A 27,375-nucleotide genomic window follows, 5' to 3' on the forward strand; every position below is an offset into this window, starting at 1 on the left:
CCTGCATAAATAAAGCATTTTAATTAAAGATAGCAAAATTGAGTATATCTCAAATTTTAGCATTTGATCATTACTGTATTTTTACAGAATCAGGCTTGTTTTTTTACTTTTGTACCATTACAGTAAGCTAGAAAATCTGAGGGTATTAATTTCATCTTACTACTGCTCCCATTTCTATACTATTCCCCCTCCTATTACTGAGCGTCACTGACTGGGAAGTGAGTCATGGCTGCTCATCACTTCCCCCTTTCGGCTGACATCACCAATCTGTGCGCAGAAACCCAACCAGCAACAACACAAAGAAGCTGAAATCGGATACAGCCAATAATTCATATGATATATGATAACTTCCTATATTATATAATATAATCTTACAGAGAAACATCTGAAATGAGAGAAGTCACTCACCCAGAAGCAGTGTGGAGGCAGGCAGCAGGACCACACGTACAGCACAGCTCTCAGCCCGGTGCCCATCGCTGCTCTGCCCCTCTCCACAGCCTCAGACCCTCGCACTAAAACTATGAGGTCACCTCATAAATATGACCTCATCCGTGTGAGATCACCAGTAAACTCAACGTAGGGGAATTTATAATATTGTATATCTGTCAACGCTGATTTATTTCTAAATTAAACCCGAAGCCAAATAAAGATGTTTATTATTTTACGGTTCAGCAGAAACCTATATCTAAAAAACTAAATAAAATATTTATAATTACCTGCTACTATCCTAGAAGTATTGTCACTCTAAGATGAAACAATGACTATAGCTAGTCGATCAACATGAAATTAATCTTCAATTATTATTTTCAGAGGGTTAATGGTTTAAGTCAAGTGTTTTGGTTCTACCTTTATCGCTTGTTTGTAGCTTTTCATTTTGTTTTGTACATTAAAACTGAATAGGTTTGGGTTTTGGACTGCACCTCTGGTTTGGGTGAATAATGATTGATAATGATAATGATTAATGATAATCAGTGCATATTTGAGTCGAAAATTGACTCTGGTGCCAAATTTGAAGAAATCCCCTCAAGGCAATCCAGGATACCGTGTTCACGATAACACACAGACAGACAACCCTAAAACACAATGCATCAACGCCACAGCTGTCATCGGTAGTTCAAATGACATTTATTTATGTGAAATTTTTTTTTTTTATTACACCGACTACACAGTGTCATACAGATTTATTTTTAAGCATTTTTTGTCTTTACTTGATGGATGAAGTGTATAGTGGCAGACTGGAAACAGGAACTGACAGAGTCTCATGTAACACATCTAAATCACAACTAAAGTCCCATGGTTAGAAACAAACCGGGACGTGGAGTTATGTGGCGTGCGCTAGGGCTGAACGATTAATCGATTTTAAATCGAAATCGCGATTTTAAATTATGCGATTATCAAATCGCAAAGCCTGCGATTTTTTTTTAACATTTTTTTTTTTTTTCTTGCGTGTCAGTCATCCACACCAATCAGAAGTGCTGTGCTCCACATGTACCAGCCATTGTTAAAGGTAGGGTAGGTAAGTTTGAGAAACCGGCTCGAGATACACTTTTTGTTATATTCCATGGAATGCTCTTAACATCCCGATAGCAATGAATATTTTAAGTCCTCATCTGTGGAAGCCGTAGTACTGTAAAAAGCACGACCAATCATTTTAGCCGGCCTGGCTAAAATAACTGGATGGCCTACCTGCCTGTCAGCCTTCCATCTGTGCACAAACTTATCTCGTGCCCTCATTGGTCATGTGCGCGTTCGTGTGTGTTGGAGGAGGGGCTCTATAAGGAAGTGGCAGATTTTCTCCGGTTGTGTATTTTCAAATTCTAGTGCACTCGAGTCGGTTTCTCAAACTTACCTACCCCACCTTTAACCAATCAGAAGTGGCCCATGATAGAAGGTGATAGACAGATTGATCCAATCACCTGCCAAGTATTTTTGAAAGTGCCTGCCCTTTCCAAATGGCTTCCTAAATGGAGCTTTCCTAGATGGTTTGGTTCAACAAACCATCTGAGTCAGGTTAGTAATGCTCCATCACATGTTTTACATCTATTACAGGGTGAATCTTAAACTGAAGCTTGACTTTAAAGCAACCCAAAGGAAGTTTCATGTAAGTTTAGTTCTTTCACTCGTAGCTCGGGCTGCGGGGGTGCTAGAGACGGGAGCATGTTGATGCAACCTTCCTAGCCGGAGATATGGCCACATTTTACAATAGTCTTCCGTTGGGTCGCTTAAAAACAAATATCGCAAATCGAATCGCAATCGCAATATTTGTCAGAAAATTCGCAATTCGATTTTTTCCCCAAAATTGTGCAGCCCTAGCGTGTGCCATAACCATTCTACCACCAAAGTCTGTGAATATGTACAGTACATATTGTTTTGCCTCCTTTCAAAGCATAGCAGATAAACAAAGAACACAAGAACAGCAGACAGGAATGAGGAACAACTCGCACTGACACCAGGTGAGGCTGAAAAACAGCCACTAGATGGTGGTAGTGACCTTTAACTCACAGTGACTGAATCTGAGCTCTTTGTCACGCAGTGTGCAATTATGAGCAGTGGCGGTGCCAGAGCATTTGTGTTGGGTAATCTATGGTAGGGCTAACCCATACAGTGGTGGGGCTCAAGTCAGTATTTGCAATGTAATTACATACACGCTATATCGCCCCCCTTGACAGTGAAACGCCACGCGTGAGGTTTAGATTATTGCCCTGTCTCAATCCAAATGGAACTGTATGAAATAAAACGGCACATTTGTCTTGTAGTAAATAAAAAGGGATCACTGTGAACGTGACGTATGATAGTACACGTTGAAGATCCAATGGGGATACTGAATGGCGGTTTCGACTGATCTCAATCAGTAATGCATGACGCAGACCCAACGTTTCGTTGCTCTGATTGGCTGTAGGTCTATTCAAATTGCATTCGGAAGCATTTTGATCTGACCGCGGCCGCACTGATATTATAACGCCAGAGAATTTCCACACCTTTAGTGTATACAACTCCCCCACTACTTAGACTATTCCTTGCACCCCTCTTCTAGCATAAGCCCGAATGGTCTCAACCATATTGCATCAGTAACGTGCACTTGTTGTTACAGCAGGATCAGTTTGTTTGCTGTGGACACGACCCATATATTTTCGCAATCCGTGTTCTCAACATTTAGCATTTTGCTTATTATTTAATTGAATTTGCATCATTTTTCATGGTGGGGCTAAGGTGGGGCTGAGCCATTTCTTGGTATGGCTGTAGCCTACCCCAGCCATACCCTGGCGCCGCCACTGATTATGAGACACAATAAACTATACTTCTGGTTTCATATTGTATGCCCTCAACCTGGGCCTACAATTACAGTCTCAATGACAAAGAGCCAGCCGAGCCCAACCCTAGATATTTATAGATTCTATTCATGATTGAACAGATGATATATTGGTGTATGTAAAGTTTGTTGGTGCAAATATGAAGACACATTTTCCATGATTTAAAAATATAAGAAACAGATGTAAACTACAAAGTCAAAAGTTAGAAAAAACGGATATGAGGAAAATCAGCTCCAAGGATTACTGTGACACATATATGACATGTCTGCTTATCTGCGTGGCCCTTGATCATTACAAGCCATTTCACTTCACAGCTTTCCCTGAGCCTGCTGACAAGCCTCTGACAAGCGAGCACTGAGGACAGGTACTCATTAACCATTTGGCTAATCCAATCCTGAATTACAGGCCTGGGATGGGTGGAGGTGTGCCATCAACATTAGTCACAACTCTAAACTATGTAGGCACAGCAGCACTCAGCTGTCACGCATCTACCTGCATTCTTCCACCTTCAATACATAATGGTTCTGGAAAATAACAAGTAGCATGAAAAATAATTAAATATCTAATAAAATGTTTTAATCAGTTACTAATAATAATGTTGGTGATAATGTGCAATGATTTAAAATCAAAATTCAGTCCTTCCAATTTATTTATTTTTTTACCATTAAACTTATTTATTTTACTTTAGTACTTCATGTTTGCACTGTCCCTTTGCTGCTGTAACACTCAAATGTCCCCTTTACAGGACCATTCAAATATTATCTAATCTTTCTTTCCTTAAACAGACAAATTGTTTTGTACTACATTCAATGTGTTGAAGTTGTTATGTCTGCAAAAAAACAAATAAAAAGATTTTTGAAAAAAACAAGTTTATCTCATCTTATCAATTTACAAAGGTTTTACATCCAAACATATTATTTTCTGTAAAAAGATCAAATAGAATACAACATGAATATTGTTGCTCTGTTTGAATTCAAGCTAAAATAACTACATTTTAATAAAAGTTCAAGTTTAGGACTTTTAAGGACATTTGTGTTAAAGGTTTATTCGTTACCAATCGTGTTCCTCAAAATACAGTATATACTCCTTTCTAACCGTTTACACTATGTTTTGTTAGGAAGTTAAACAGGTTATTTATTTCCCTTCCCGATATCTCTTTTATTTTGATTTGAAAACAGTATTTATTTAAGTTCCTGGAAACGCTGAATTTAACAAGACTATACTTGAACACATCCTGATAACGTTATTATTTACCCTAACCCAATTTTCTTTTTACCGAGTAGAGCATGCATTCACCATCCTGCAGCTCTATAGAACCTTGCTCCACCGGCTGGTAAGATCTACTGTTAACTAACTCTCTAGCTCATAAGAATAAGGTATTTACAGAGCATTAACTCTGAGTCAACACGTTTTCTATATCGTCCATGGCACTATGGGAAACAGTTACTCTCAATCCCAAACGGTGTTAAGGCTCACTATGGTACCCAAAATTCTATAGGAAATAACGATTACCGCCATATTTTTCGAAATGTTGGCATCGACTTGTCACCAAAGTATTGTTCCTCTGGAAAACTAACTAAATGAAAAGTACACTTCTAAAGCAACCTACTGACACTTAAGACAATTATCCAGTACAAACTCAAGTACACACACACTTCCTTCGCTGTCTCCACAGAGCCGTGTGAAAACAGTGATTATAATAAAGAGCTCACATCCAACCATCGCTCTGAAGCAGAGACTCAGACAGCGGTCTCTCCTCTCAGCGAGTTGAGCTGTTTGAGGCGCAGGACTCACCCAGTCTTTGTCCTCCAGCTCTCGGTGTGCGCTGCGACTCCTCATCCTGGAAAGACTTCCCTCCACAGCGCTGATTGAAGGAGCTGATCGCCGAGAAACACTGCGAGACCGCATCCTGTTCAACTCCTAGCACATAAACAGGAACCGCAGTCAACTTCATATCTTCATACACTGTACACATGTTTCCTGAAAGCTATTCATAACCATGCTGGGTGCTGCAGTGTTTTGTGGCAGGTGGCTTTGTTGGGAACCATGGTCACTTCACAAGTGGGTAGAAACCATTTCCATTTATGACGTTTTAAAAGTAGATTTAGTACACAAATGTAGGCTACACACTCAATAAACATCACTATTATCTGTTGTATTGTGTTGCACTGTTGGAGGAGCCTGTGACCTAAGCATTTCATTGTCATAACTACACTGTAGCTATGTACATATGACAATAAAAGCCTTGAATCCTAGAAGTCATCACTGTATTGAATCAGGCATTTGAACATAATCCTAATAAACCTGCAGGGAAAGACCACGGTTTTCTTTAGATTTTCTATCTAATTAGCATTGGTGGCTATTTGTGTTATAGGGATGCCCGATAGTGATATCATCAATGAGTGTGTTGAAAAGCCGATCCTTCCTTTCGCTCAGGAAACAAACCTTTTTTTCGAAGCAGAGAGAGAGCAAATATGGGTGGATAAAAGAATTCTGTTCTGCTTCAAGTGACGCACAGGTCTCCCTTTATATATATATATATGTATAGGCTTACCCTACTTTAAAAGGCCGCTGCTGATTTTCTGACAGGCACACACAAAAAAAAAAAATGCTAAGTAACTTGTACTTTAGATTTAGATTTAGTGCCAGGTATTTTAAACAGTGGGTGAAAAACAATATCCCCCAAAATAGTTGAACTTCCGTTATATCAAAATTAAAACTATTTTCCATAAGAAATGAGTAATCCTTGCCTCTGATAGTATTTCATTGCTATCTTACCTGCGATCCCTGTGATCTCCTGTGGACGCAGACGTCCACCTGGCCGCTTGGAGGCTGGGGCTGTCTGGGCAGCCAGATCTGCTCTGCAGGAGCGCTGCTGGGGCCCCCGTCTGGAGGGCCCCCGACTGGAGGACCCCCGCCTGGAGGGCCTCTGCCTGGAGAGCCTCCACTCCTGGACGCTGTCCGGGAGAGAGAGGCCAGGTGAAGCGGCTCCTCCTGCCCCGCAGACCTGTTCCTCTGTGGGGCCAGGAGCCGCTCCTCCTGCCTGAGGAGGAGCTGCTCTGGACTCAGTTTGTTGACGTGCTTTCTGGGTTCAGGTTTGTCCACAGACATCTCAACAGGCCGCAGCTCCCACGGGTCCTGAGGAGACGTCGTCCATATTGGACTCGTTATACCTCCGGAAGCCTGTGGTGGCCCCCTCCAGCTAACATCTACATCAGGTGTAGGCTGCAACCTAGCTCCAAATGCAGCGTCTACACCCTGAATACCAGAAACAGTACTGGGGGAAACTAGAGCTGGGGACGTGAAAGAGTCTATGTCAAGGATGGCAGATCTGTAAGACTCTTCTGCTCTCGGGGATGGCTCCTTCCATCGTGTTGCGAGGTCACTGCGCTGCGGAGATGCCTTAGAAAAGGAGTCATTCCTCCGCACAGAGTCCAGATCCAACACTTTAGGTCTGAGATGTGAAGACTCCAACCTCCCCCTCTCCTGTTCCTCTTTCTTCTGTCTCTCCTTTAGTCGCTGCCTCTCTGCTTCTTGCTGTTTGGCTGTCTGTCTCATTTTCTCTGCCTCGTCCCTCTCCATCCCCTCCATCCTCTCCCTCAGTCTGCGTTTCTCCATCTCTATAATCTGTTGTCTGCCCCTCTCTGCCTGCTTTCGCTTCTCCAACTCCATGAGCTGTCTTCTCTCCATCTCTTTAAATCTCTCCATCTCCTCCTTCCTCAGCCTTTCCTTCTCCAACTCCATGAGCTGTCTTCTCTCCATCTCCTCCTTCCTCAGCCTTTCCTTCTCCATTTCCCGTTGTCTCAGCCTTTGGTTTTCTAACTCCTGCCTCTCAGAATCGAGTTGTCTTTGTCTCTCCCTTTCTAAATCTCTTTGTCTCTGCCTCTCCGCCTCTCTCTGCTTTTCCCTCTCCATCTCTTTCTGAAGCTCCCTCTCCATCTCCCATTGTCGTTCCCTGTCTCTCTCAAGCTCTTTCATTCTTAACATCTCCTGTTCTAAAGCCATCTGTTTTAGTTTCTCTGCCTTTTCTCTATCCATCTTCTCTCTAAGTCTCTGCTTCTCCGTCTCCAATACCAGCTGCCTCTCCCTTTCCCTTCGCTTCAGCTTTTCAAACTCTAAGAGCTGCAGTGTCTCCTGCTCCTTGATTCTCTCCAGCTCCTCCGTTTGTTGTTTCTCCTTTTGGATTTCCAGCAGCTCTCTCTGCCTCTCTTCCTCCTTTTGTCTTTGCATCTCTTGTTCACGTTGCCTCTCTCTTTCCTGCTCTCGCAGTTTCTCCCTTTCAAGCCTTTCCTGTCTCTCTAATTCACGCCGTTTTTCCTTCTCATGTTTCCGTTGTCTTTCTTTTTCCAGTTCCCTTAGTCTCGCGCTCTCCACTTCTTGCAGCTTTTCTTTCTGTTCAAGCTCTAACTGGTTTTGCCTTTCCAGTTGACGTTGTTTCTCCTCGAAGTCCCGAATCTCCTTCTCGTAGGCTTTCTGTCTTTGCCTTTCAAATTCTCTTTGCATTTCTCTCTCCTTCAATCGTGCAAATTCTAAATGTGCTTCTTTCTCCATTTCCAGACGTCTCTGTCTTTCCCTCTCAAGTTCTTTCATTTTTGCCATGTGTCTTTCCGTCTCCTTTTTTAATTCTCTTTTGTTTTCAACTTCCATAATGTCATCCGCCATCTCTCCATCGTACGCTGTTCTGATCTCCCTGTGCGACATGTGGCTCCTCATCTTCAAGTCGTCACCTTGATCTTGAGAGTTTACCATAGCTGCATCTAATGAAGGATTCCTTCTCATCTGATTAACCTTTCCTTGAGAGCTGCCAGGTGAAGACCGCACAGAGAAATCATCAAGCGGCACAGTCATGTCACCTAAATATACGTCTACAGGAGAAGATGGCTCCTGTAATTGTCCCGTCAGAGCAAAGTAGGTTGCCCTGGGCTTTGGCTGTTCTTCTGTTTTCATACGTTTAGGAGCTGCAGCCACTTCCTCCTGTTCTGCCTCTTTCTGTGTGTCCTGATCCAAAGCCACATGTCCTTCCCTTTGTGATTTATTTGGCATCCCAATCTCTGTACTCGCCTCTTGTTCGAGACCTGTAGCGCTCCATTTATTCAAAGCTCCGATCCTCAGATATCGAGGCTGTTGTTCCTGCATCTCAGCCACAGCTGGTTCACCTTGTGCTGTGCTCTCTGGCCCGGGCCTGTTCCCCTCCGAGCGCCTGGAGCGAAGCGTCATGGCCTTATCCTCCCAAAGAGCTGATGGGATGTTCTCACTCACCACCCTGCTCTCTTCCACTGCCTGCACCGTGTCAAAGGCGTGCAACACCCTCATAGGACTTGATGGGGATAAAGGCTCCCTGTAAGTGGCATTCACCAGAGTTCCTTCATCTTCAGCATTTCCTCTCTGAAACGACGGGCTGCTGAGCGAATCATCAGCCTTGTTTACAGGCTTGTCTTCCTCCACCATGAACACACTGTGCCTCTCCACAACATTTTCAAACAAGGATGCTCTGACTGTCTGCACGTCACCGCCGGGACCAGGCACGGGGGGCTTTCTAAGCTGCTCCTCTGAGTCCTTTAGGTCCTCAAACGTCTTCTGGTCACTGGGGGTGATTGCTGACTCTTCAATCTAAGGAAAGTCAGAGATATCATGTCAATTAATAAAGTATATTAGCAAAATGGTCACTTGTTTGCATTTAAGAATCATGCTTTTTCCTTTCAAACTTCTTCCAAATGTAAACACTGTTAGAACAAATATGGAAACACCTGACAGAAATAATAATTAAAAACAAATTAATGACATTATGAGAAAACCGAGTCCTTAAATTAGTAACTTATTAAGATAACAACTGTCAGGGTCCAAGCGATATCCCCGTGTTCTATGTTGGCCTCATAACAGTGGGTGTGGTGCAGAGGTGGTAATGAAAGCCTATCCGTGTTGACCTTTTCCCACTGATCTCCTCTCTGTGTGTTTCATAACAGGCAGCCACAGGGGATGATTCATGTGCCGGCTGTCTCAGGTTACACAGCTTTGAATCATGGCAGTGACAATTATTTTTCTGCAATGTCCCATTCCCTCTTGGGATTTTGTCTTTTTAACAGAGAGACAAGGGGTCAACAGCAAATGTAAACACTTGTATTAACCCGTGTGTCTCGATTTTAAAAGTTACTAAGAAAGTCTCTGTCTATAAATGTTCATACAATTACATATATTTCTCTACATTTGAACCATTTTGAATATTCTAACCAACTTCAATCTACTTTTAACAAACTTTAATTAACTTTGAACCCTTTAAATGCCAGTTAGAACTCAACATTTGAATTATTTATTGTACACCAAATCTTATAGGGAATATTATTTTACCATCTGGGATATGTTAAAAATGAGAAACAACATTGATTGTCATGCTTTGCGTCAAACACATAAAGAGCAGCGATATCTGAAGTGGAAAATTCAGAACAAAATACATTTAAAATAGTAAATAAAATATAATTTTGAAGCCAAACTCTAGATTCAATGAATGCATGATTGCAAGTCTTTGTTTGAACGGTTTAAATGGGGACATTCTTCTGCTTAAGGGTGTGAGTGGCTGTATTTTTACTATACAGTTTATCAAAGACAGGTTATAGGAGATGAGGTTGAACAAAACAAACACCACTGCCAAAACTTAGGTTATATGCGTTAACACAGCCAGAATGATCTGATATTCAAACGTAAAAAGCCATTTCCCCATGTACTACCAAACCATGCCAATAGTAAATGGCACACCATATGGCTTATTATGGAAACTTCTATCTTGTTCAATCTACTTTCTATTGGCCTTGGTTGTTGGATTTATTTTGGCAAAGAGATGACATGTTTTCAGGAGAGAATGTGGCAGCACTTAGCTGGGAGATTGTTTCTCATTCACATTTGCCCGGTTAAACACAGACCGACCCCGACAGAAACGAGTTTCTACGAAGCTTAGTCCCTTTTCTTACCCTCCTCTGAGGATCTCTGCTGATCTCATGGCGCTCTGTCGCCTCACTGGGGGAAACACTGCCAATGTCTGGCGACTTCTCGGATGAAAACCTGATGAACATACATCACACGAGACAAAAAGCCATGCATGACAATGGAACTCGAGGACAAAGACATGGGACAAAAGCATGCTGAAGAGAAAATAGGAGCAGCTCTTACCTGTTAGTGAGGTCAAGGGGCAAGGGGCGGGGCCTCGGAGGTGGTTTCACAGTGGGGCTCTGAGTCGGTGTTGTGTCCTCCGTCAGCTGCTTGATGAGCCGTTTGACCCCCACTGCTGGTTCAGTTTCAGGGACTGTCAGCACCGGAGAGAGAGGATCTGACTCTTGGCCTGTGACACCTGGCCCAGGAGAGGAGGACGAATCGAGGAGGAGACTGATTCTCGACTTGATGCTAACTGCACGCTTCTCCTCATCAGTCTCTTTCACAGTCATTTCTTCTGTCTTTTTATTGCTTTGGTCTAAAACAGCAGGCTGATCTACACCATCAGTACTGTGTGGTGGGGGGCTCTTCGGGGGTTTCTCCTGCTCTCTCTTCTGCGGCAGTGGCTTCTCCTCTGGAGTGTTTTCCTTAGTGTTTGCTTTGGGAGATTTACGGTGCAAAGACAGACCGATAGACTCAAACTTGGATGTTAGATCGGCTGAGAGCGGTCTTCTTGCCCAGCGAGGGGCAGGAGCTGGTGTCTCCGTCTCGGTTGGACTGTCAAGGAAAAGGGCCGACACAGGTCTGGGCCTGGAGCCTCGGGGCTGCGGTCGCATTTGCACTGCTTTCTCTGGCTTAGCTTTTTCTTTTTCTTCCTCCTCCTGCCCTACCTGAATGAGAAAACCCATGGACTTGGCTCTGGTAATGGAGGACCCACCTTCACTGGATGGCTTCCAGTCCTTTGCATTTTCATTTTTAGTGGTTCCAGACCACTCTGCAGCTGGAAGTTGTTTAAGGCTCTTGGAATAGGCCAAGCTTGACGAACTGGATTTGCGCCTCTCTCTCACATTCTCTCTCTCTGCTGTTATAGGAAGAAAGGGTTTGCTCGGATCTCCAGGGTCAAGAGGAGGAGCCGGTTTAAATGGCTGGACTATTGGCTTGGTTGTTTGTCCACTGTTCAACTTATTAGATGTTTTAAAGAAGGTAGAGGCGGGTCGGTTGAGGTTGGTTGACACTGGCCTGGGTTTGCTAGGGGCAACTGGTTGCTGTGGTTTTGCACTGCTTGGAAGCTCTGATTTGTGCCCAGCCAGGCGAGTGGACTCTGGCCGGGGCCTGGCTTGGGGCTTTGGAGCAAGTATGGGCTTAATGGTGGGGTTCCTCTCCAGGGTGAAAGGTTTAGGAGTGAGCCGTGGCTTGGGACTCGGGGCAGGCTTGTTAGGTTCAGGAGGGATGATATGGGACTGGTTGATGGAAGTGATCTCAATGAGACTCTTATTGCTGGAGTCAGTAAGGGGACTCAGGTGGAGTCGTCCTCCACCCACCGTCCTCCCTACTTCCCCAGTCTGAACCTCCACCTGAGCAGCCATCATCGTCAACAGCACCTTCAAAATGCAAAAGAAAAAAAGTCTAACAGCACAACAAAACTGATTTCTGCTGATTTGTATTATTAGCTTCAAAGCACTCACACTATCTAGCCATTACTGTGGACTTTGTCTCGGGAGTGTCTTAAAGCGACACAACTATACACATGAGTGAGAAAGATATTTACACAAGGTTATCTCACTTTAATGCAGGTTATAGTACACGTGTGAGCTAAATATGGGGTGATATAATTAATCAATTACTTTTTTTGTCCTCCATATTCACATTGATAGACCTGACCAGTCACAGTAGAAAAGCACAACACAAAGTAATAAAATGAAATGCTTTACACAAAATTAAATGAAACTCTGTAGACTCAACACGACATCCAGGAAGTGCTCACTGGAAGTCTTTCAATTCACAATTGTGATTCATTAATCAATCAATAACCTATGATTTCCTTTAGAACAGACATCAGACATTTGGACTTATCATAGCAGAAAGAGAACAGCTGGACTTAATAACATTAACGACAGCTCAGGAGAATCATTACTGTTAATTAATTACACCTGTGCTTTTTCTTTACCAACATATTGTTATGAAAGAATACTTTTGTTCCAGCACCTTTTTCATAATCATACGTTTCGGCTGTGACGGCTATTTGAATTTGTTCCTTTAGTTTTACATACACTATATTTGTTTGGCTACATACTTTGTTTATTCTTCCAGGAAATGTTTTAATGCAGGATGCACTCAATTTGTCTTGTTTCTCAATATTTAAAAATAGCTATGTGATGTCTTAATATGGTAGATGTTTTAGCCTAAGTAGTGAGCAGGTCTGTGTAGCTTTAAGGCAGATCCTGAGACATGGGAGGGGCCGGACAACTGTACAATGTCATTGTTTTCATTTTCATGTTGTTGTAACACAGGCAAATCAGGCTCCGACAGTGAATGGTGGATTCCACTGAAACTCACACCAGACTGCCTCTCAGCTCCTCCCCTAATGAACTTTCAAATGTTTGTTTTACACTGACTCTACAATGTCAAAGACGGAGTAGTCAAATAAGACATATCTTGAAATCCTGACTCTTTTAACACACTACGACAATCAGTTGTATCATTTGTTTCCATAGTGAAAACAAAGATAGAAAACAAGCACTTATGTGTGAGCCCTTTAGAAACCCCTTCACAAATGGTAATGCTTTTCCACATGTTGCTGAGCAGACCAGCAACAGTTGGTTGCTGGATCCAGCTGCTGCGAGGTAGACCCCAGTAAATATCTTACCTGACCAGATGTCAACCGTCTGCTGTCGAGCTCTGACTTTTGTAGTAACCAGCCAGCGATGTCATATCACAGGAGATGAAGGAGCCTAAGAGGAACACACTTTGTGTAAACAAGCTTTAACTCATCAAGACTGCTGTGATTCAGGCTGTGGAAGAGAAATCACAGCAGAGCAGCTACAGGGTTGTCCAAATACTGTGGTGTTGTCACGCCTCCACACAGAAGCAAATTGATGATAATGTTTACTCAGACACTGTAAATATAGTCACACCCTTACATTTCGAGCTGATGGCTTATGCCCAGACAAACATAACAACAAAGTGCATGAAGAAAGTCATTATCTGAATGCTGCTATATGTTTACCTTTTCATCTTCTTCTATTTGCATTATGGCTTCTATCACTGCCGGCCTGCCATCACTCACTGCTAAATATATATGTCAATTCAATCTGTGAATGTTGCTATAATACTGTAATGGGAACTGCCAATTTATATGCGAGCCATTGGTTTATGCCTGCTCTTTTTTTACATACATCAACTTATAAGTTATACTGTTTAATAGGTCTCAAATGGGCCTTATGGACCACTGTGCTAGGTCACTGAAATAAATGTTATGCAACCTTTATCCATAGCTATGTTTTATTTGGGACCAGAAATGATATGTATTTATTCTAAGGAAACTCAATCCACCATGTTGGCAGGTGATCTGACATCTTTTCCTGCCACAGGCAACCTATACTTGGCAGATGGTCGCTGCTCATTTCCTCTCCTGCTGATAAGTTTCATCCACTTAAGCAGTGATAACAACATTTGTACCCTATATTCAATGCGTAAAAAATGGAGAATTATACAGGAAAAAAAACTGACTTTTGCTTGCCTAACAAAAATAATAAGTTGATAAGTAGATGTTGGCAGGAAATGCTTTGCAAAGATGGAATGTTAAACATTCACTGTGTCTGATGGTGGGTTGCGCAGCACAGCAGGGATTAGGAAAGTGTCCGCCTTTTATAACATAAGACATACGAGTATTCCTCACAAGACGAATTACTGAAGCTATAAAAGGCAACAAGTCCAATATCTTAACTTCAAGCAGGATTTGTATGTTGAATACTCAAAACATTTAGCAGTGTGTCTTTAAGAAGTAGGTGTAGCACAAGTCAGACACATGTCTTTGATTTCTAGCAGGAAGCAGGAGTGGAGAGCCGAGCTCAAAATGTTACCAGCAAAAGATATCAAGTCAGTAACCTGGTTTAGCCAGTTATACAGATGTCCTGACATAGCCAATGCAAGTTAATGTCAACTGATCTATTAGCAGCTTAAAGAGGAAGTACAGTCACTCACTCGACAAAACATATTTAAGGATTAATAAACAATCCACAAATATGTTTTATAACCTCAGATGTCTTCTGACGTCAAGGACATGACTGCTTCATTTTATTTAACACTTTAATAATTGCGTTTCTTTGTACTTTTCTTATCTATGTGTGTGATACTTCCTTTACTGATAATGACTTTTTGTTCTTCTTTGTATTGCCTTTATGGCTTCTTCTTGCCTTCCGTTGCATATTTATTTATTGTCTTTTGCGTACGACTTTTTTAAGGGCTATTAATAATACAAAAATAAGAAAGCTGCATGTAATATGCATCACTATTGATAAAGACTTGATTCAGTAGATTAAGGGAAGGGAAATAAAGTGGTCTCAAACAGGGGCAAGCTAAATGTGTGTAAATGTGTTAATCAAAAGATGCAATGTGTGCCTGTGAAATGCTCCAAACTCTAAAAATGTCCAACCTGATACAAGCAGATCAATTACGTTGTGTTTTTAAAAAAAAAATCATTATTCTATGAAATCTCAATTATGTTAAGGAGGTGGTTGATAGGTGGCTGTTAAATAAACAACCTTTACTAGATCTATAATAGCTATTGCCATTAAAATCTGTCTCTCATTCTGCAACAAGTGTGAGCTCTTCCTCCTGTCCCGTGCGCTCACCTCACGTTAAAACACCTCGTATCGTGCACAGTACCCGGTCCATTTAGCAAAACACAGAGTTGGCCTGCTCAGAAAAGAGGTGCATTTAAAGCATAACAACTATCCTGAAGTAGAGAAGTACTGAAAAAGTGTCAGAACAAACGTAGAGTCCAAACAGTCTACCAATTACACAGGAAAGGTAAACTGCATCAACAGCTTGCTGGCTAGCAACAGTAAGCTAACAACTCAAGACTCGCAAAATGGAAACACTGCTGTCTGATAGAAACCAAAGACAACTTACCAGGATGAAAAAGTCCTCCGTTTTGCCTTTTCTCGCGTCGAAACAACTTCAAAGACAATTTATATATTCCTACTTAGATTAGTTATTATATTACCAGTCGTCGTGACAGTAGGATAATACAGAGGTTAGCGGAGAAGCTAACTTTAGCTGGTTTACTTAGCTAGCCGACGGGCTGGCTATCCCGTCTCAGGTTGCAGTGTTGTTGACACCCGACAGCGTCAACGAGTGGTTAGCCTCTGAAGAGAAGTCAAGTACGTAAACATGACGTAAGAGAGTTCCGGTTAATCCTTTCGAAATAAAACACAAACAAACTCAACTGAGTATGGCAGCCAAACGCTTTCGAAGTAGTATTTTAATGTTACTAAAGATGTTATCACAACTAAGGAGTCAGATGTCATCTCAAGGAAGGAATGTGAGTAGAAGTGATAAAAGAAGTTATGGAATCTTTAATCAAGTAAAAGCAACATTACTGCAGTGTTGATAAACAAAAACATTTTGAAAAGGTAATTTGGATTACAATTTGTGATGCATTTATGTGTTGATTACTTGGATGTTGCAGCTGGTAAAGAAAGCCTTTTACTTTTTTTTAGAACTATATTTACTGCCAGCTATTCAATTTCACCAAATGTAAATGTATATTTGTCAACAAAGGAGTCACAATTTATCTCTGTGAGAACATTTGAGTACACTACTTACGTAACAATAGCCTACTAAAGTGTATAACAACTATGTTTACATTTTCTTATTTGAGTAATAGAACAAAAGTATGAGCATCAAAATGTAAATTCCCAAAAGTGTATTAACTTAATCTGCACACTGGCCCATTGTATATAAGATATTAAAATATATTTTATTAAATCGGTGAATTCATGTGTTATTCACTACTACTGTTAACTACTTTAATAAGGTGGAGATGGTTCCAATTGCTTTTTGTACTGCGGTTTAGCTTAATCTATACTTAAACTGTTTCATGTGAATACTTAATGTAGTAACCTAGTTTATCAAAAATAATGTAGTCAAGTCAAGCCTACAATATTTAGTAGAAGTATAACATGATGTGAAATATAATTACTCCAGTAAAGAACAAGTACTTAACATTCTACTTAAGTACAATAGTTTCACAACTGTTGTCTCGTCGTGAATAGCCACAGTATCACTCGTGCAACTTGTGTATTTTAAAAGCTAATCACTGACTTCCGGGATGAATTGGATCTTAATGTGGATAACTTGACGCATCTGTTGCTTGGATAATGCGATTTGGAGAGAACGATCCCTTTCCAGCTACTATAGAAATAATGTGTCACTTTCAAGAGAAACCTTACCTTCAAACCTTCTGACTAACCATGTATGAACTTAGTTAGAATAAAGCGTTGGCTAATGCCTGTTATAATGAACAGGCATGTTGTCATATAAATAAGGATACCTATATCATTCATATAATTAAATTAGAGCTGCACCAATAAATCTACACTAATCCATTGGTCGTTCACAGAAAAATAATTTCCAATTTAACAATAAATAAATTCCTCGTTAAAGAAGTTTTTCGTGCAAACAAATCTTGATTCCAGCCTCTCCAATGAGATTTCATACTTTCCGATTCATATTATATTTAAATGACCATCTTTGGGTTGTCGACTGACAATGCAAGAGATGAGAAGACATCATCTTGGACTTGCAAAGTGTGATGAACATTTATCTGATATTTTATAGAAACAACAATTAATGAAGATAATCTTAATTTAAACCATATAAAAAATGAGTATAAGGCAACATTTAAAAAACCATATGCTTAGTTTGTATGCCATCTTGGTATGAATTAGGCATTTAATATATAAAACGTTGACCCTGGGGCTGAGATAACTTTATGACAAAGATTATACTGGTTGTACAGGACTGCCCCCATGTGGAGAAAACTAAATACTGCATCAAAAATATGGAAGCACCTGTCCTGATGGAGACTTCCATTTTTTGACCTTACCAAACCAGAACCTTTATTAGCCTTGGCACTAAGAGCAGCATTAAACAGTCAGTTTCTTTATTGTGCATAATGGTTTATTCATTTCATCAGACTACTTATGTCCACTAGCCTTTAAACTTGCTCAAACTTAAAAAGTTCATTACAGAACCCTCAAACCAAAACATATTCAATCCACTTTTCTTCAAAGCATTTGTTGGATGTCAGCAATTCATTAGCTTCAAACCTTTTCAACACTGAAATCAAGCTAGGGAAATAAAAGTAAAAAATGAGTAAACCTTTAAGATGACAGGAGAAAACTAAAAACGGAAGAAAGTATAGGATATAACAGTATCAACTGTTTGTTGAACCAACAGATCTAATCTCTTCAATACTGTGTTTTCACTTCCTCACAATGGTATTTTATGTATTCATGTTGTTGTTACAACTTCCAAAATCTCTGTTCCTTGAATGGTGATGAAGTACTAGCAAACACTGAGAGGTATGTTTCCATTTAATCTAAGAGGAAATTCCAAATGAATGTCTGAGCACTGAGTATCTTGGAAAGATTTGTAAAAAGGTGCACCGTACCTGCAGCTGGCTGACTGCTACTGTAATATCAAGCACCCAGATTGATCTCATCAATGTAACTCATGGAACCTAGATGCTCAGGGTCTACTTCTTAAAGTTTGACATCATACAGAAACGACTGTGATGCAAGTCACCCTGAAGCCATGTAAAGCTTAAATGTTTTATTTCTCCCTTTACTTAGCATCTGAACCTAAATGTAACCCAAAAGTTTGCTTTGTGAAAGGAGGGCGCTGAAAAGCTTTGACCTACCGGAAAATGTATATAAATTAAACTGATGACAACGAGAGAATAACTAAAAGCAGCATGAACTTTAGCTACGTACTGAAAGCTTTTTTTCAATAGCTAGTAGCTCCAAGAAAGATCTGTATGAAATGAAAACAAGCATAAGGAAGATCAACTCAAGACAAATATGGTTAAATAAACTTCAGTGTCGTCTACTTTGTGTGAACCATGGATGTGCTGAATAGAAGTTTCTGCTTTTTCTTCTTCTTCTTTCCTCCTTTCTCATCTGAAAGACAACCAAGGGTGAGTGTTAAACAAATACTTGAATTGTAGAAAGGCTATTTATTGGATAAAGTCAATTGATAGATGCCAGACCTGGGACGACCACATGTTGTGGAGGAGAGTCCAGCTGCAGGAGAGCCTTCTCGAAGGCCTGGCTGAAGGAGTTCTGGAAGCTGGGCACCGGCACGCGGTCTGACCCGTCGCTCTCTCCGTCGCTGTCTGCTGCCGGGGGGGCGAGCAGCTCTACATGGAACAACACAACACTGATGTCAGGAAGCCCTCGGGGAGTTACACTGCTAAAAACGGGCTTTACAGGAAATACAGTGCACTGAACTCAGCTCCAGTTACTACGTCCACACACCTGTCAGTATGTGCAACATGTACCAGCTCACACAAGCACATAGGCAAGAACAAAGCTATCTTAAGTGTTTTATGTTTTAAACAGCTGTATAACAGACCTTTTAAAAGTGAAGCACTGTTACAGATATTAATAACGATATACTACTTAAATACAGCACATTGCTTGTTGAATAAGAACAAATAAGTTACCATTTCATCATTTAACTCTGCACAAAAGACAGCAAATAAACTAGTTAGATTCCAAATTACGGTTTTCTATTGATTCCAAAAATCAGAGTTTTGAAGATGACACTGACATATTTAAAAAAAACAATATACAAGTTGCAGCTATGACTGATTCTGTTGCTGTTATTTAAATGATTTCAATGATTTTCTGGCAGAATGCTGCAGCCCACTATCGAGATCATTTCTTTGTGTAGATTTATATATGAAGGTACTACAATGTTGATACAAAAGTAATGTCCACAAATGAACAATACAACTACTACTTTTGTATTGACATATCAATTTTAACAAGAGATGGCACTAAAATAACCTAAACTTGCAGGACACATATGATGCAAGTATTGCAAGCTTGCTACTTTTGCTGTCTAAATTGTGAATCTACCTTTCTTTGGAGCGTTCCAGGGCCCAGCATCACCTCTGGCTTTCCCATCTCTGAGCATCTATACAGGACACAGGAGCATTTTCTTTATTTAGATTATGTGCTACACCATTAGCACTTCAGATGTGTGATGCATTTCCCCGATATGACAAATGCAGTCTAAATAAATGATGTTGCCAACTAGGTATTTGTATATTTTCAATACACACCTGTGCAAAGGACATACAGTTGGAGTCATCCTCCAAGCTACCCACAACGGGTGAAGAGCTTTGTCCATTCAGACTTGGGAATCTCATCCCATCTAAAACAACAAAAGGGATGTTTAACTCACAATACTGCTGAAACATAGGCCATAAACAGCCAGCGGTCACATGTATAGCTCTGAACAATACACTGCAGAGGAAGGAGACGCTCTTACCAGAGGAAGGACTGGTGCTGAGGGGTGACGGGGGGGCAAATGAGAAGTCAGGCTGCATTAGGAAGCTGCTGTTGTGAGGAGGAGACCCGAATGCTGGGAAATGTTGAAGGTTCTCCAATCCGATATGCACCTCAGGATCTGTTTAACATACAGAGCAAATACAGTTACAGCCACCGGTCCAGATAACGCTCCAATTTATTTATATATATTTCTGGAAGTATGACTCCAGTTGTGACCTGCACATCTGTACTTACATTTACCCTGCTTCTTGTTCTCCTCGATTTCAATTCGCTTCTCCCTGCGCTTCTCATCCCTCACTTTCTTCTGCCTCAGGCGCTTTCTCTTCTCCAAGTCATCTAGTGGTTTGGGAGGAAAATGTATAAAATCAACACTTCTATGTCACCTTCTATGTCACCTTCTTCCTGTAATTAACAATTCTATAGCCATAACATGTATTCTCACCTGCAAATGTATCTAGAGTCTCTTTGGACACAGTTGGCGGCTCCAGGGCTAACTCACAGATGCTGTGCTCGCACGTGAGCGGCAGATGAGCCAGGTAGCGATGCCGACGGCGGATATCCTGCAACAGTTAAAGTTACGACATAAGCAAATCAACAGAATACTGGTCACAGTAGATTTTTTGTTTAAAATCTGTTTCCGAAAAAAAGCCAAACCAAAACTGATCTGAATATTATGTTTTTTGTGTCTCTTTGTGTGGCTGACCTCAGTGACTTGGTGTCCCACTATCTCCACCACTGTGGCAGTGATGGAGTCCGGACTGGCCTCCAAGCTGCCGTATTCACGCAACAGACAGCGTACATTCACAGGATGCAGGAACATCTGCTGGCAGTCATCAGCTGGAGAAGAAACATGGGCGAGGGAGGAAAACAAAAAGTTAAGAGTCAACACTGACACTTAAACAACAACTTTCCACACAGCTGAGAAAAACAGGTAAAAGATTTTCCAACTATGTATGTTTATGTTACTTAATTCTGGTTTCTATAGAGTGGCGAAGTCCCTCCCACTTACTTCCGGGGTATGGGACCTTATTCCGGAAAAGTTATGCATTGAAGTCAATGGGGAGAGAAAACTTATCTTTCGATCCCGTTTGAATTGTGCCATGAATTACACATATGATGTTTGTCAATCTTAAAAAATCATTTCCATGTCAAAAAAGTCACAGTTTGTCGTAAAACTGTTGAAATATAAGACTATGAAAAATACGTAACTAGAAAGACTACAAATCCCAGAGTCGCGTAAGTGATGTCACAATTGTTTACCTCCACCATTCAGATACCTAAGATCAGCGCAATATAGATATAATCTATCTATATGGCGCTGGCTAAAATAAGATAACTTTAACAAGATGCCTGTGTGCTTAGTACCAGGTTGTTATTATACCAGCAATGGGTCTTGCTCGTTCTTTTGCTTCCCGTCTGATGAAACGACCAGGAGTGGCTTGATCAAGTTAGCTACCTAGCTAGTAGATAGCACGTTAGTTAGCATTACAGCCTTGTCATTTTTATTAGCCTTAACATGAAGTAACATTAAGTAACCCAAAATGTTAAACAGTAAGAGTAGTAGTCATATTTCGTGAACCCTTTGAATAGTACTGTCACCGGTGTGATCATTCTATAATACACCATTTAATTCCGGGGGAGAAATGCTAACGCTAACGTTAGCATCGGCGATCTTTTCTACTTCATGCTATCTGCACAAATGGTTGACATTAAACATTAAAACGACCAGGCAGTTCAGAGAGAATCAAAGGAAGGCAGGCTTTGCATGACATTCTTCAGGACGTGTTTCATTGTGGTGATAGTCAATCGTTTGTTGACAAGACAGTAGTGACGGCCATCTTGGTGACGTGTGAGATGACAGAGATGTAGTTCATTGAGCCTTTCACACAAACAAATGTGTTACTTCACAGTTTTACGACACATTTTAATTTTTTTGACTTGCAAAATTATCTTTTAAATTGACAAACATCATATGTGTAATTCGTGGCACAATTCAAACGGGATCGAAAGATAATCTTTCTCTCTCCATTGACTTCAATGCATAACTTTTCCGAAATAAGGTCCCATGGGGCTCAACCGGAAGGGGAGGGACTTCGCCACTCTATTAACCAAATGCAGGATTTGTCTGAAATCTTCAGTAAGTTTATATGTTAGAAAATAGTTTGCAAATCAGTGTCCTAAAAAAGGGAAAATGTTTCTCATAGTAAACAACCAGAAATGATCCATGATGTTGGCTGAGTACTGAGGGTACCACCCACCTTGGTAAAAATAGTAGTAGGGTCCGTGCACCACGCTGGTGGAAGGACGGCCTGAATCTGCCTGTTTGGTGGGGATCTCCTCTTCAGGCTGGGGCTCTGGGGCTTCATCCATCATATCCTCCGGAGGCTCCTCCAGGACATTCTCCAAAATACTTTCAGGGAAGCCTGGCAGCTCTTCCTCGGCCTCCTGTGGGACCTCCGGCACTTCTGAGACCTCCGCGCCATCCTCAAACTCTGCAACCTCGTCATCAAATGCAGAGGTGTACTGCAGCACAGGCTACAGAAGGAAGAGACACCTCTTACTAAACAGAAGAACCCGAATATTCCCATATAAAAGTAGAAAGCTACAATGTTGAGAAAGAACATGCAAGTAAAATTATTTCCCATTACTCATAGATACTACTGCTGTCAAAGAAGAATGTTGAAAGGACTGTTTTTAGACTCACCTTGGCGATGCTGGAAATAGTAACCACTTCGTCCATAGGAGAAGGGTCTTCCAGAGTCAGAGAGGAAAGGTCAAGCCGGTTTCTTACATGTGCCTTCTGCTGCTTCAGCAGCATTTCCTCTCGCTCCTAAACCATAAAAACGTACATTTAAAAAAAAATGCGCATATCAGACAATTCAGCCAGGACCCAGGACCGCACACTTGACGTCATACTAAATAATTTTAGAGCGGGGTTTCAAGGGATATGGGATCTAAGAGAAAATATAACGCGACTTCATAAAAAGCCAAATCATGCTATAGTTTGGAGCCAGCATTAAAGAGGCAAATATCTGTCTGCATCCATGTATGGTTTTATTCTGATTCATAAAGAAGGTTTCATATTCCACCTGGAGACACGCAACAGAAAATAACATTGATTTCATATTAAGCGGCATTGCAAAAAAAATAATTATTTGCTATGATCAGAGGTGTTTTTGCTCATGTTGTATATTTTGAATGCAGTGATGTCACCCAGGGAACTTTTTGTGTATGTGCTGTCATTTGCTTAACAGTTTCCTGTCAGAGAGGCATGCAGGTTTAGTTACCTGCAGGAGACACAGTGCGCTCTGGATGAAGCAGCCCTGGGCGTCCCCCTCCTGGCTGAGCTGAGCCTGCAGGGCAGCCTTCTCCTCGGCCACCAGGCTCAGGACCTGCGTCGGGGAGGTCAGCAGCAGCTTGGAGTACGGGCTAAGACACACATCTAGAAAACACACACCATCGCACGGTGAGTAGGAAGTAAGAGAACCATCCCCTTTAGGAGAGTATTTTACACTTCAAGTAATACAACCCAACTTGTCTGAGGATATTAAAATCTCCTTCATAAACAAAAGGTGGCCGTCTCTCACCTCCAAAGCGAACAGGCTCCTCCACCTTCACCCACTGAGAGCTAGGCATGGCCACCAGAGCCCCCTTCTCTCTCCGCATCAGGCGCATGGTGATTACATCACCAGCAACATACTGCCTGGTCTCCATAGCAACAACACTGCAACAAGAAACTGATTGTTAAAAGTCACTCTCGCAGAATTCAACTAAACCAAGAGAATCAAAACTGCGTCAATGGGAAGGCTTCACTGGTGTCCTTGTTAACCCTTTTCATGTATTCTCTCCTACTCTTGCCTGATAACCAATACGAGTGAATATATGTATATTTTGTGCTCATGGGTAAATATAAGCGATACATTCCCTTACCATTTCAATTAGACAAGTATGCCTTTCTGTTTATAGCAAGTGTGTCATGTCATGATGGCCGGCAATGAACGCAGGGTTAATAATATACAGTGATTACTTCTATTCATACATCTGTCACTTACTTAGTCCCTCTTTCAAACTCTCAAACCAGTTGGTGATTGTTGGAATGTGGAAAGTTAAAAAGTTTAATCGAGGGTGTTTTATGGCAATCAGCAAGGTATAATTACTCTTTTGGTCAAAGGAGACTGGTGGCTTTGAGAAGTGCGAATCTACTGAATGTTTTTCCCTTTAATAAATGAATACAGGTTCCCAAATCCCTCTTTATTTTGTTTTTTATATATTCAATACGTGTGTCACATTGCAAAATTAACATGTCTACCATCACTTACAATCAGAGCTGGAGCCGATTAATAATTGTGACTACAACAGATTGCAGATTGTAACTTTTGCATTAAAGAATCAATACAGTTGTTAGTGTTTGTTCGTCCAGTGGGAGGGTGGCTTTAGTTAGCCTAAAAGGCTTTTATTGACTTACCTCTTCAGGTCAGCGGTGCTTACTGCCTCATAGCAGATGGGGCACTTGGACCAGCTCTTTTCACCAATAGAGAGGTAGTGCAGCATGCACGGCCAGCAGAAGATGTGTCCGCACTTGGTGATGCGGGCGGTCAGAGGGGGGTAGAGGCAGATCGGGCAAGACGGCACCTCATGACTGTAGATACGCTGTAGACGAACACAAATGGATTGGCATCACGTGCATTAGTATATAAATGAATGTAGGCTTTATTTCCAATACACGCATCTTAAAAGAGGACATATTCTCACCACTTGCTGCACACAGTCCCAGTTGACCAGAGTGTCTGGATCAGTGAAGTGACCCTTGTAGTCCTGGTCATCAGACACCACGAACTGGCAACTGAAACACACAACATTTGGTGATGCCAAAGGCTAAGTGTTTAAGGTAGGAATGCAAAGGTGGATTGGCCAATCGGCAAATAAGGTGTGTATTTGTTTTACATACTTGGCCTGCAGAAAAAGCTCCTTGTTGAAGGGCTTGTGCTTTTGGCCCCATTTGTTTCGGCGGCCCCAACCAGAGTTGCCTCCCTCGCCGATGCCACCGAAACCTCCACGAGGTTCAAAGGTAAAGTTCAGCAGATGGTTGAGGCTAACTTTTTTAGGTCCAGCAAACTGAGCCGGGCTAAAGTCTGCCCGGCAGGTCTCTGCTACCTGTGGAGGCAGAGGTGGATATAATTCTGTCAACCAAGTTCGAGCTGTGTTTTATTTTATGACTTGCTCCTTAAATGTTGTTTTTTAGTCATTAAGAATACCAACCTCCTCACGTCGTCCTCCACCTGCAACGCCATATTGTTTTCCTCCACCTCTCTGGGCGGGTCTCTTGTCAAAGCTTTTGCTTTTCTGTGAATTGGTGTGACGAGGGCCTTGAAAACTTTCGGTTTTTGGAATAGCAGGCTCATGCTTGCGGCTGTAGCGCTTGGAGCCTCCATTATTTTTACTTTCTGAAAAATAACATTAAATTGCATTAGAGGCAGGAATACACTAATATTATGATATAATATAACATCTTCATTTGGCTGATGGAAACCAGAAAGTGCTGGAAGAAAAATTGAATCTGAGGTACTTTGTAACCTGACGTCATGCAGGTGCGTCAATTTACCTAATGATCTACTACTATCATTAGTGTAATGGGTAAAAGTTAGGCTTTTTTTACCCTTTCACACAAATAAGTGTGCTTATGGGCAACCCACACACAGTATATTGCAGAATATAACACCATTTAATTAAAAGTAACAAAGATAAACCTTCTTGTTATGAATGTTCTAGCTTCATGATGGAGTGTTCACGATTTTGATTTAAGGCAAGGAACAACTTTCACTAAAAGGACCTAAATGAGAAATGGAAGTGATTTTAAAAAGTCTGCATGAACTTATTTAATCGTGTAGAAAACTGCAGGCACGGTCACATAGTCGGGTTGATGTGTTCATTAAACATCTATGTTAGTAAGGATGTAAACATATTTATGCAGAAGTTGATAAAGGACAGCGTCTCTGTATCAATGCTTACGACAACTGTGGAGAATACAAACAGGTAAATACACTGTTAGCTGTTCTTCTGCCTGTTACAGGGTCAAATGTTTTGACAGCGACGTCAGCCACACCAGATAAACAATCTCTGCGCTACTGCTAGGCCCCAGCAGGCCACAGTGTGTCCATATTATGTCAGACTTCCAGTGACATCAACATTGTGGAGGGTTTTCACCTGTTTTGGGTTTAGAATCGCCCGGTGTCGGGCCTGTGGAGCTGGACCGGGGCGGAACCTTGCTGTTGGTGCTGCTGTTGGGGTTTTTCTCCATGTTTATCTCCGTGAAGTCCGCGGTACAGGGGCCGAGCTGCGAGCTCTCTAACGCCACACGGGAAAACAAAGGGGGAAAGCGGGCTGCAGTGAGTGCGGGTCAGGCGACGAAGGCCCTGGTGCATTTCTGTCAAACGCGGAGAACCCATTACGGCGACATCTTGACAATAAACAATCCGAGAAAAAAGAAGAGACACGATTTCGGCGTCTCAAGTTATGGAGGTTGCTGGTGGAGAGGACGAAAGCTCAACACGCGGGGCCAACACCCCCCGAGTTTAGGTTGTTTACTCGGTAAGGGAAACAAAATGCCCTTAACAAGGCGGCAGATGTTTTCCAAAGGCTGGAAAACACAACAATTGGGAGATTTTCACCCAAAAAATATATCCGTTAGGGAGCTTCTACTAATGGCGACGGGTCGCCAGATAGAAACCTGAGAGACCCGGATGTTTCTTATACAGTTTGCAAAGCTGTCTAGTACAGGCCCCGCTAAGCATTGTGGGGAATGTAGTTATAAAAGTTTCGGCTATGTAGGTACAAAAAACAAACATGGGTAAATAGATAAAGCAGAAATGAACGAGGTATTTAACCACTGGTGCCACATAACTTAGTATATTTACTCAAATACTGTACTTTAATACAATTCTGAGGTACTTGTAATTTAATTTAGTATTTCCATTTCTTATTATGCTGTTGTAATTCTACTCCACTACAATTCAGAAGTTAATTGTGTACTTTTACTCCACTACATTACCTAGTTCCTTTAGTTTCTTTGCTGATATGGATTAATGATAAACAATATTATCAACACTGCTACTCAGCAGTAAATAACATAATTTAAATGTTGTCCACCTTTACAAACTTGATAAACACATACATCAGATTATAATGAAAACATAAAATACATATGATTCGGAAATTGGCTAATCTGCATAGCGGGTACTTTAAGTATATTAAGATGCGAATACTTTCGTACTTTTACTTGAGTAACATTTTTAAAGCAGGACTTTTACTTGTAACAGAGTATTCTTACACTTTGTTTTTTCTACTTTTACTTAAAGTATAAGATCCGAGTACTTCTTCCACCTTTGTCTTGTAAGAGTAATAATACCACAGCGTTTAAGTATTTGGACTTGGGTACAGGTCCTGCATTCAAAATGTACTTTTTACCTGGTTGGAGTAAAAAAAAAAACATTCTCCTTACATGGTTTGAAGCAGTATTGCCAATATTGTTAAAGGTTATGCAATATCGAAATAATCTAAAT

General features: G+C 41.3%; 2 protein-coding genes across 2 annotated transcripts in view; both read right to left on the reverse strand.

The window, feature by feature from the left end:
* Window positions 1-15,579, reverse strand: part of si:ch73-138n13.1 (protein piccolo) — a 31,318-nt gene extending 15,739 nt beyond the window's left edge. The window contains exons 1-6 of the mRNA XM_034118510.1: window positions 15,366-15,579; window positions 13,099-13,183; window positions 10,473-11,833; window positions 10,274-10,364; window positions 6,090-8,921; window positions 5,106-5,231 (exon numbers count right to left, since the gene is read on the reverse strand). Coding sequence (XP_033974401.1) covers window positions 5,106-5,231; window positions 6,090-8,921; window positions 10,274-10,364; window positions 10,473-11,821 — 4,398 coding nt within the window. The 5' untranslated portion in view covers window positions 11,822-11,833; window positions 13,099-13,183; window positions 15,366-15,579. The remainder of the gene's footprint in view (window positions 1-5,105; window positions 5,232-6,089; window positions 8,922-10,273; window positions 10,365-10,472; window positions 11,834-13,098; window positions 13,184-15,365) is intronic.
* Window positions 15,580-17,383: 1,804 nt separating this feature from the next.
* On the reverse strand, window positions 17,384-26,555 carry rnf10 (ring finger protein 10). The gene is made up of 17 exons (XM_034118511.1): window positions 26,021-26,555; window positions 25,076-25,260; window positions 24,765-24,970; window positions 24,569-24,659; window positions 24,282-24,466; window positions 23,404-23,540; window positions 23,104-23,258; window positions 22,521-22,646; window positions 22,075-22,351; window positions 20,520-20,653; window positions 20,259-20,376; window positions 20,051-20,152; window positions 19,797-19,934; window positions 19,588-19,679; window positions 19,382-19,439; window positions 18,508-18,657; window positions 17,384-18,418 (listed from the first exon to the last, which is right to left on the reverse strand). The coding sequence occupies exons 1-17, from the start codon at window positions 26,112-26,114 to the stop codon at window positions 18,345-18,347; spliced, it is 2,322 nt and encodes a 773-aa protein (XP_033974402.1). The 5' UTR covers window positions 26,115-26,555; the 3' UTR covers window positions 17,384-18,344.
* Between the last annotated feature and the right edge of the window lie 820 nt (window positions 26,556-27,375).

Source organism: Trematomus bernacchii, unplaced genomic scaffold (genome assembly GCF_902827165.1).
Source record: "Trematomus bernacchii unplaced genomic scaffold, fTreBer1.1, whole genome shotgun sequence".
NCBI lineage: Eukaryota > Metazoa > Chordata > Actinopteri > Perciformes > Nototheniidae > Trematomus > Trematomus bernacchii.